Source organism: Impatiens glandulifera, chromosome 5 (assembly GCF_907164915.1).
Source record: "Impatiens glandulifera chromosome 5, dImpGla2.1, whole genome shotgun sequence".
In the NCBI taxonomy this organism is placed as follows: domain Eukaryota; kingdom Viridiplantae; phylum Streptophyta; class Magnoliopsida; order Ericales; family Balsaminaceae; genus Impatiens; species Impatiens glandulifera.
The window spans coordinates 40,256,186-40,267,505 of NC_061866.1; the positions used below are offsets into that span (position 1 = coordinate 40,256,186).

At 27.6% G+C, this 11,320-nt stretch overlaps 2 protein-coding genes across 2 annotated transcripts; one reads left to right on the top strand and one right to left on the bottom strand.

The window, feature by feature from the left end:
- Window positions 1–2,070: 2,070 nt before the first annotated feature.
- On the bottom strand, window positions 2,071–2,921 carry LOC124939339. Its single transcript, XM_047479821.1, has 2 exons — window positions 2,514–2,921; window positions 2,071–2,397 (listed from the first exon to the last, which is right to left on the bottom strand). The coding sequence occupies exons 1-2, from the start codon at window positions 2,919–2,921 to the stop codon at window positions 2,071–2,073; spliced, it is 735 nt and encodes a 244-aa protein (XP_047335777.1).
- A 4,267-nt stretch (window positions 2,922–7,188) lies between these two features.
- LOC124939340 (agamous-like MADS-box protein AGL80) lies at window positions 7,189–7,748 on the top strand. Its single transcript, XM_047479822.1, has 2 exons — window positions 7,189–7,262; window positions 7,319–7,748. Exons 1-2 carry the CDS (start codon window positions 7,189–7,191, stop codon window positions 7,746–7,748), a joined length of 504 nt encoding a protein of 167 aa, XP_047335778.1.
- The last annotated feature ends 3,572 nt before the right edge of the window (window positions 7,749–11,320 follow it).

An 11,320-nucleotide genomic window follows, 5' to 3' on the forward strand; every position in this document is an offset into this window, starting at 1 on the left:
CATCTCTCGAACCCCTTTTGGATAAAGTATGTGTCGATTTGACTATATCATGCCCTATGAGCTTGTTTCAAGCCATATAAGGCTTTCTTTAACTTGTAAACCTTATGTTCTTCTCCCTTTTTCTTGAATCCTTTGGACTGCTCAACGTATACTTCTTCATTTAAACTACCATTCAGAAAAGCGCTTTTCACATCAATTTGAATATATTCCAACTGTTTTGAGCTGTCATTGCTATTACCATCCTAATTGTATCCCATCTTGCAACAGGGACAAATACCTCTGTATAATCAATTCCATATTGTTGAGCATATCATTTCACCACAAGTCTGACCTTTAACTTGTCAATATCACCACACTTATTGAGCTTTGTCTTAAAAATCTATTTAGCTCCAATGCTTTTAGCTCCTTGAGGCAGATCCACTAGTGTCCAATTATCATTTTCTTTTCTATGGAAGATATTTCTTGTTTCATAGCTTCCATCCATTTTGAATTCTCATCTACTTCTTCAAAGAAAATAGGATCTGCGTGAGCATACATAACAATCTCTTCTCCATATTCGTCTATTTCACAGTCACTAGTTACATAGTCTCTCAACCAACTAGGAGCCCTCCTATTTAGTCTCCTACTTCTTTCAGATGTTGGGGTGTCTGTGTTAGATGGTGCATCAATTTCTTCATTTCTTAGTTGGTTTGATGTTGATTCATCTTGTTGAATGACTTATTTGTCTTCTACAACAATTATTGTTTCTTCTTCATTCTCACTGCCATCACTAAGATGGTGATCTTTCCATTCAATTTCTTGACCTTTGTCAACCACATTTTCTTTCCAATTCCAGTACTCATTTTCTTCAAATATCACATCTCTACTCACTATCACCTTCTTAGATATATGATCATATAGTTTATAAGCTTTGGACTCCTTACTTAGACCAAGTAATATACATACATGACCCTTATCATCTAATTTTGTCCTCTTTTGGTCAGGTATATGTACATGACACAAGCACTCAAATATCCTAAAGTGTTTCACTAAAGTTTTAGAACCACACCATATCTCTTCAGGTGTCTTGTTTCATCACATGAACACTCCATTGTACTGACTCTGGCCAAAAACTTCTTGGTAAATTTTTGTTAGCCAACATACTTCTTACAGCATTCATAATAGTGTGGTTCCTTCTTTCCATTACTCCATTTCGTTGTGGTGTGAATGAAGTGTGAGTTGTCTCTTAATTCTTTTTGTTTTGCAAAATGTTTTAAATTCTCTTGATGTGAACTCACCCCCTGTCACTTCTTAAACATGCTACATTTTCTTTGTATTCTCTTTCAATTCTAACTATGAAATTCTTAAAGTGTTCAAATGTTTCTAATTTTCCAACCAGAAAATAAATCCATATCTTTTTACTATAATCATCAATAAGCGAAAGAAAGTACCTTTTTCTATTAGTAGATGTTGGATTTATAGGTCCACACAAATCATTGTGAACAAGTTGCAGTTTTCTCTTGCTCCTCCTTGTGCTCTTTTTTATCATCTTGTCTCTATGCTGCTTTCTCACTAGACAATCACCACATATTTTGTTTGGTGCTCTGATATCTGGCAATCCATTTACCATTCTCTTTGAATGCATTCTTTGAAGACGGTTGTAATTAAGATGTCCAAATATGCAATGCCACAGATATGAATCATTTCAGAAGAGGGTCTTTTTGGAGCAGAGTTAACAGAGTATTCCGAGATAGCTTGAAAACATTGTTTGGATGGGCTGTGATTAGAAGATCGTGCTATTTGTGTAGAAGAAAAACTAAATAGCCTGTTTTTCATCATTTTGTAAACAAAATTAGCCTATCCCGACGATAAAACACCTTACACTGCCCTTCCTCAAACATCACACTTAGTCCTTTCTCTTGAATCTGTCCCACACTTAGAAGATGGTTTCTCAATTCTGGAACATATTAGACATTTGAGATAAATTGATCTATATCTCCAATCTTCATTCTTACATTTCCTCTTCCTCTAACTTCCAGCTACACATTATTTCTCAATCGAATAGTGTGTTCAAAACTTTGATTAAGCGGCTCAAACCACCTTTTTTTCACCACACATGTGGTTAGAACATCCATAGTCTATATACCACATTCCACTTCTTTGCATTTCCTTTGATTCTACTAAAGCCATCAACAAGATTTCTTCCTTCTCCTTTTTTGCGTAATTAATCTTCTCTTGCCACTTGGGGCATTCTGATCGATAGTGTCCTAGTTGATGACAATTGCAGCATTCGACTGAGACCCGATCATATGGTCTTCCCCTGCCTCTACCTCTTCTTCTATATGTGGATCTTCCTCTACTTCTGCTGCTCACATCCGCTCTTAAGACTTGTTCTTCTTCTTTAGCTTTCAGAAATTTCTGTTCATGAACTTGTAGGGAGTTTTGTAATTCATCCACACTCATATTTCTAGTGTCTATGGCTTACTCAATAGAAACAACCACATAAGTAAATACATTATCAAAGTTCTTAGCACTTTTTCAAAAATGATAGAGTCTGCAACCTGGTCTCCATTGCTACGCATCCTATTAGCATTGCCCAAAATCTTTGAGAAATAGTCTTTAATGGCTTCACCATGCTTTATTTCCAAGATCTCGAATTCTCTTCTAAGTGTATTCAAGAGAGACTTTTTCACTCTTTCATTTCCTCCATATTTACCTTTAAGGGATACCCATATGGATTTCGCAGAGCTTCTGTCTAACACCTGCTCAAATGTAGCCCTGTCTAGCGCTAAAAACAAGTAATGTTTTAACTTGTAATCTTTTGTCTGGGTTTCTTCAAACTTCGTATGTTGTTGTCGATCAAAAACATCCGCTCTTTCTGGTTGTTCAACTCCATCTTTAACAAGACTCCACAGATTTTTTGACCTAAGAAAGTTCTCCATCATTTCGCTCCAATGGTCATAGAACTGACCATTAAAAGCTGATATATTCGACAAAGCTTTTCTTTTCCTCACCCATCTTCTTTGTTCAAATAATTTCTTTCTCTCCAATGTCACTCACGTTGCTTTTACGTTGCTTTTAGCTTTCAATTTAATCATAATCACTAATACTATCCATTACACTACCCACTAACACTATTAATTAAAATAAATAAATCTGTAAATCACACGTCAATACTAACTTATTCAAGCTAGAGCAATAATTTTTCCTAACAATCTCTCATTCCATTGCCTCCATAACCTATACTCTTACCATCTTCTATCAATTCCATTCCCCCATACATCATTCTCTTCAACACCTTTATCTTACAATCTTTCCCCGCCAATCACCTCTTCAACTTTCTTTCTCACTTTACACCCAAGTTATCTCCACCCATCTTCATAACCCGAATCGATACACATATCCCTCTTCAAGGCCTGTGACTCTTCTTTCTGTCTTTTATATGGCCGTGTCCTCCATGCCCATGTTATAAGACCTTTATTGTGAATTTGAATCCAATATAAATTTAAATTTTGGGTTCCTAAAATAATAAAAAAGATATATATATATATGGTATAATATATATTTAATATTAAAGGTAAAAAAAAAATTAAAAAAATTATTAATGTAATATTATTAAAAATTAGAAAATAGAATCCCAAGGCCCTATGCAACTTGTCTGGGCCATGTTCTCAAGTTTCATGACCCACCGTATGACCGTTTTATACAAACCTCCTTGGTCGATTTCTATTCAAGGTGTGGCAGAGTGGACAACGCACGGAAGGTGTTTGATAGAGATAATATGGAGAAAGGATTATGAGGATGCCAATGAAGCCGAATGAGATAATATATATGGAGATCATTATTGGCAGCTGCAAGAATCCATAGTAATTTAGAAAGAGGCGAAATTGCGTTGAGGAATTTGATTGAATTAGATCCCGAGACTAGTGGGAACTACGTGCTTCTCTTTAATCTATACGCTAGAGTTTTTGACCTAATGTTTTTACAGAAACTCTTATATAACATAAATTATATCCCATAAAGTTACAACCACCGAGATCTTCCCTCTCTCAATTTTTGATTTTTCAAAACCTAAAACAAAACTTGTCTTCTTGATATCTTAAATATGTTATTTTGTATTGAAAATGGTTGACTTGCTTAATAAGAATATCCATAATCTCCATAAGAAATCCTATCACTTTTTATGTCATTTGTAATTTAGATTTTAATAAAAGACATCCATTTTCAACTTTGATGCATGAATGATGTTGCGGTTGTAAAATTGAGTTTGTATGTCGTAGATTAAAGCATGTTAGAATATTATTGCAATAATAGAATTATCAAATTCACATCAAATTGAAACCCTTAAATTGATTTTTTTTTTTAATTAAAGAAGAACTAGCATGACACTCATAGTCATGACTCTTCACTTAAACTCAAAGTACTTCCAAATGAAATCAAACTCGTGACCTTTCGGTCACTTAAACGACTCAAAAAAATGTGGTCAAAAGGGGTTAAACACATAACCTACAAACACACTTAACCATCTAACCAAACAAAGAATTTATCGCCTGACGGGCTCAAACCCATGACCTCTCAAAGAGGCTGAGGATATCCAGCTCTCGTTGCCGCTAGGAGGCTAGAAGAGGGGATGACTTAGATTTATTAAAAAGTGTTATTGAATTGGTTATGTAAAGGAAAAGTTCTAAATGATGCTTAATGTTATATATTAAAATGAAAAAAAAATAATTACAGCACCTAAAAATACCTTTGATTTGATTAAAAAAAACTTATTTAGTGAATATTGGTGAATTTTTTGATTTGTATAATCAATTGATGATGTGATTACAAATTTGATGTTATATTGTTATTTTATTTAAAATTAACATTTGAGTCCAAAATGTTTTCAGTTTTGGGTTGTTTTTTTTGTTAATGTGTGTTCTTGATGTTTGTGTGTTATTGGTTAGGAAGAACCGACCAATAAAGTTAGTCTTAACTAACTTACGAATAAGGGTGACAATTCGGGACAGTTTCAGGTTGACAAGTTCAGGTTGGCAGATTAATAGGTTGAGCGATACTAACATGAATCTGACATGTTTAGTAATTCGTGTCAAAATCTTTAACCTAAACCTGAATTATTTATTTTCTCATTGACTTGAACCCGAACCGATTGACCCGATTTATTCACATATCTTTGTTTTAAATTAAAATGACATCAACACAAAATTAAAATGAGGTTAAATCATAAATCCACTTACAAAAAATCCTACAAAAGAAAATGAGTGAGTGAGGATGAAAGAAAATGCAAAACTCAACAAAAGAAACTTGTAAAGGGTTATCGAGTTTATTTATTAATCAGGTTAAATATGTCAACTTAATTTTGACCCAAACAAAAAGATACATTACACTAACTTGATTTTTCTGTGTTCGATTTGGGTCGTGTTTTCGTGTCGGATCCAAAATTGTTGGCTCTACTTACTAATCGGTATTTGGAGGAGTGACCGAGAAAACTTAGTCAGCCTTATGGTCAACTAATAGCCCGACCAAGAAAATTCATCTAGCCTCATGGCCAACTGAGAGCCCGATCAAGAAAAATCAGTCAGCCTCATGGTCGACCGAGAGCATGACCGAAAAAATCAGCTAGCCTCTCAACCAACCGAGAGCCTAACCGATACAAAAATGGGTCGCTTCCCATGTATCCGGAGGTTCTCCATTTCCCTCATGTGTATGAACGTGATTTCAAAAATTGATAGTGTTCTTCATGACGATCCATGCACCCGACCGAGAAAATCACACATTCGAATGAAAGGGCAAACCTCTTTGGGCTTAAAAATCAAATCACAAATCTACTAATGCATGTAAAGAAAGGAGAGATTGTGCTCAACAAAGAGAAAATATAAGAAACAACCATCCAATTGAATATACATTATCTTCAAGATTGGAACCTATTGAAGAAGGAAGAATACGAAAAGATAGTAAACTAGTCAGTGGAAACAATGAGGGAGCTAATGAAGTCCCCAAAATTAAAGACCTATACTATCAGGAACAATTTCAACTGAAAGATAAGTGCTTGGTTAATCTTTGGAATATTTATTTTTGTTCATTTTTAAGTACATTTTATTATTATCAAAATAAATAAATAAATTGTGTTTGAGTTACGGTTTATCGCACAAAAAAACATTTGAAATAAAAATCCTAATTATAAAAAAATAATACTTATTCATTTAAAGAAGATGAATAAGAACAGTTCATAATATTATGTTTATTAACCTCTTTTTTTCTTTTCTTTTTTAAATAAATAAGCTTGAAATTATATTTATGTTATTACACAAGGTAATATTTTTTTATAGAATTTTTTAGAATAAATGAATATTTTGATTAATTATTTATAAAAACCTTTATTTGTAAAATTCAACCAAATTTGGGAAAAGAATTTGAAAGATTTTTTTATTATATTTTTCCTTAGTTATAGAGCACTCTTTTATTTTAATGAAAATAATAATCACAAAAGGAATCACTTTTTTATGGTAGTTAATCTTATGCAATATTGATGAAATTTTATAGATATGAATTAATTAATTTTATCAAATTTAGTTAACTAATGACAATAGTTATAGAGGGATACTATAATTCATCATCTTATCAAATATTTTGAATTCAATTTTTTCACAGTAATATCCATTCAATGTAACTGGTTAGATTTGTAATGAATTTATATATTATCCTCTTATTAATTGAAAGCAAATATAAAATAAATATTTCAATTTAAATAATAAAAAATGACATTGAAAATTATTTTATGTTTATAGTTAAAAATCGGTTGTATCGAAGGAATATAATTATTTAAAAATATTGTGGTGAATGAATATTAACGTGAGTTCAAAAGAAGAAATATTTTAATTAAAAAAAATTAATTTTATAATATAATTATTTATTCAATATAGAAATTTAGCTTTTATGGTAGTAAATTTTACACCATTAATTACAAAATCTAAAATTTAAATTTTGAAGATTTGTTTAACACATTAATTACTATTATCTAGGGGGCCTTTCAAACAAATTTTTATCAATTATTTTTTCTCTAAAAAAATCTATATAAGATGAGTTCTAGCCATAACAAAATCACAACACATTTGAAAAAAAAAATAGTTTCTTATCCAATACATTTTAGAAACACCATGACTAAAAGCAACGGGACTAGAAAGAAAGTCAAACTTTCTTATATTCTCAATGGCATGCGAGAAGAGAAAAGTTTGTAAGGTGAAGAACTTACATGAACTCACTGCCATTTGTGGCGTTGAGGGGTGTACAGTCATTTACAGTGAATTTGTGGCGTTGAGGGGTGTACGGTCATTTACAGTGAATTTGATTCACAACCTGATGTAAGGCCATCTACAGATGAAGCGCGAAGAATAATTACGAAATATTTGGGTTTTCCGAAGATTGATCAAGTAAAACGAAAGGTCAATCAAGAGACCTTCACAAGGAAGAGGATCGAAAAGGTGGAAGAGAAACTGAAAAGACAACAAAGAGAGAACCGTCATAAACAAATGACATATATCATGTTTCAATCCATGATAAACCCACTAGGAGCAATGTCAAATTTGAATGTGGATGGTTTTGAGGACCTAGCTAAAGTTACCAGCCAAAACTTAATGGAGGTTAAAAAGTTGATGGAGATTCGCCGGAGGGACTCCTCTTTTAATCCACCTCCTCAATTTGACGCCAGCAGGAGTGAAGTTGGTGGTAGCCAGCATCTTGTTGTAAGCCAAGATGAACATGGGATTTGAGACCCCTGTCAACTTTTCACATACAAACAAGATGGTAGAGCCTATAAATATAAATTACCAATATACAAACATGGGATTCCAGCCTCCTCCCATTATGGATTTTCAACCGGTTAGCATACTGATTTTCCACAAAATGACTTGCCTTACATGGATCCCAACATGGGAATACCCGGCCAGAGCGACCTGCCCCGATTTCCTAACTTTGACATGGACCCACATGACCCTTCCTAGGGAATGTATACATTTATGCATTTTTTTCTGTTATTTTTCTAGATCTAATCTCTTTCTTTAATATAATTTATTTTTGTTGAAGTTTTTTTATTTAATAATTCTTTTTCTAAAATAATATATTCTCTTAATAACTAATAAAATTAATTATAATATTTAATTAGTAATAATAACATAATAAATTAAAATAATAATATTTATGAATTATTTAAAATATAGTACAGTTACTTTTTTATATTTGAATACATATATATTACTAGTATTTATTATATTTTATAAAAAAAATTATTTATTTATTAGATTAATTAATAATTTGAAAATATCAATTCAAATATATAATAAGAATTTTAATTTTTAATTTTGTAATGTTTGACTTCATTATAATTAAACATTTTTATAATATATAGAACATTTAAAACATAATATATATATAGTTAATGTTAAATTAATTAATTTAAATAAATTATCCAATATTTTCAATAAGAGTTAAAAGTAAGTATTTAATAAACTAATATTGAGGATTCTTCAAGCTTATTGAATCTAATAAAATTAAGCATTTTATATATAAAAAAAAAAAAACATACCTATAATCTCTAGTTAAATACAGAGTGAACTTGTAATTTGAAACTTATCAAAATGTGTAATGTCCGGGTAATGAGTTATAAAATTTGAAAGTTAAAAAATATAAAGTTCCAAAATAGTTAGAATTACATCAAATATACATTTATTGAGTAGTAAAAAATGTAGTAGTACATTTATGATTAAATTTAATTTTTTTTTATTAATCAAAATAGAATATTGCTAGTTACATGGTTTGCGTTAAATATTATATTATATATGTGTAAAAAATATAATGATACAAATTAAAATCCTATAATTTTATAAAAGAATATATATGAATCTGATCATCCTCTCAAACTTTACAAAAAAAAAAGTTAAAAGAATATTATTGTCATCTCAATATAAACAAAATTGTTTTGACACACACTAAACAAATTAATTTATATATTAATTTAATAAATTAAATTAATTAACAAAGATAAGGTTTTACAAGAAAATAAAAAATAGAAAGTTTGCAATGGACCGGGTGACAATATAAACTTTTATTTGTACAAAGATAAGATTTTGAACTCTCAACCTGGGTAAGCTGATGGAGATCATTGATAAAAAAAATTTAACTAAAACTAGTGTAAAATAAATTTTAAAAATACTTTTGTATTTAAAATTTAAATTTAAAAAAATTAAGTAAAAAATTTGTACCTAATGAATTAAATCATTAACAAATTAGTAACATGTGAAAATATTCAAATTTTTATAAAATATTTAAATTACCTAACTTATTTATAAAAATTTGTACCTAACTTATTTTAAAATATTTAAATTTTTATAAAATATTTAAATTACACTATTAAAGAGCTCCAAAATGTTGGATGGTTTATATCAATATTATTAATATTACCGTGATAAAACAAAAATCGGACATTAAATAATTTAAAATTTAAAACATACTTTGAAAAGAAAACTATCCTCTAATTTAAAAATTAAAACATACTTTAAAGAAAAGAAAACTATCTTCTTTATTTTAATTTAAAACTAATTTCTTTAAATCACCACCAAACAAATTCTCAATTATTGATCAATACTCTTTCTATTTGATAATAAATATATATATATAGACTAATAATTCATAATATATAAATTTTTATTTTTTTAATTTCTTAACTCATCAAAACTTTTATATATTTATATATATATATATATATATATATATATATATATATTTATATAAATATATATATATAAATATATATATATATATAACGCTCTCTTTCTTTCTCTAAAATTTATATATATAATTTTTTTATTTTTTTATTTTTTCTTATATATATTATAATTTGTTCTCTAATAATTATTTTATTTTTTATTTTTTCTATTATCACATTATATATATTCTAATTTTTTATATTTTTTAATAAAATAATAGTTATACATATCATTTTTAATTTATTTAAAAAATAAATATTTGAAAACCAATATTACACGTTTCTCTATTCTAAAATATAAATATATATATATATATATATATATTAATTTTCTCTATCCTAATTTATTTATTTTATTTTTTCTCTCACCACATATATATATATATATATATATATATATATATATATATATATATATATATATATATATATATATATATATATATATATATATATATATATATATATATAATTTTTTCTCTTAATATTTATTTATATATATATATAAATATATTAATTTTCTTTCCTAATTAATTTTTTCTAATATTTTTCTTTATTATATAATATAATTATATATATATATAAAAAATTCTGATATTTAATTTTTTTTCTCTTTATAATATATAAATAACTATATGAATTCTCTTTAAAAATTTTCTTTCTCCTATCTTTTAATACATTTTTTTTTTCCAAAGTATGTTGTTACTTCATTACTCCTCACCTTCTCTCAATTTCTTTTCATCACTCCTTATATATATTTTATCATTAATTTTATATAATTTTTTTTTCATAATATCTAATAAATTAATTTTTAAACTTTTGAAAAAATAAAAATTATATATATTTTTTAATTTATTTAAAAAATAAATATTTTGAAAACTAATATTATATTTTTTCTATCCTATATAATATATAGGAGAAGATGATTTCTCAAACTAACCTACTTCATTCTTAAACTATCTTAATTTACTGTTCAAACTCAACTTTTTTTAAATATTATTTTATTACATTTAAAATTCATTATATATATATATATATATATTTAAATTATTGTTTTTTTAAATTTGATATATTTCAATTATTATTTATATAAACTAATTTATTTATATTTTGATATATAATCTAAATTATTATTTTTATAAATTTAATTAATTATATTTTGATATATAATCTAAGTTATTAATATTTATAAATTTGATTATTTATATTTTAATATACAAGTTTGAGAAAAAAAATTAACGAGGTCAAAGCTAGCGTATTCGAACCGAAATGAATAACGCACGAAGGACCATCATTTGTGGGAGGTGTGGCTAAGAAGGTCATACGAGACGTAGTCAACGCTTTCCGAGCAAAATCGTAAATAATTTAGATAAATAATTATTGTAATCGTTTTTATAAATGATTAATTATTATATTTTTATGGTTAAGATATTTTAAATTTATTAATATTTATAAATTATTTATTAGAATGCTAAAAGAAATATTTATTACACTATATAAATAATAATTAAAATGTAAATATATATATATATATTAAATATAAATAATTAAATTTATAAAAAATAATAATTTAAATTATAT

Excerpts from the sequence above, each read along its gene's own strand:
- LOC124939339 (XM_047479821.1), bottom strand. The coding sequence starts at position 2,921 with ATGGAGAACTTTCTTAGGTCAAAAAATCTGTGGAGTCTTGTTAAAGAT. Across the intron at positions 2,398-2,513 it reads ACTCTATCATTTTTGAAAAA|AAATTTCTGAAAGCTAAAGA; the intron begins GTGCTAAGAACT and ends GTTCATGAACAG.
- LOC124939340 (XM_047479822.1), top strand. The coding sequence starts at position 7,189 with ATGGCATGCGAGAAGAGAAAAGTTTGTAAGGTGAAGAACTTACATGAA. Across the intron at positions 7,263-7,318 it reads GCCATTTGTGGCGTTGAGGG|TGAATTTGATTCACAACCTG; the intron begins GTGTACAGTCAT and ends GGTCATTTACAG.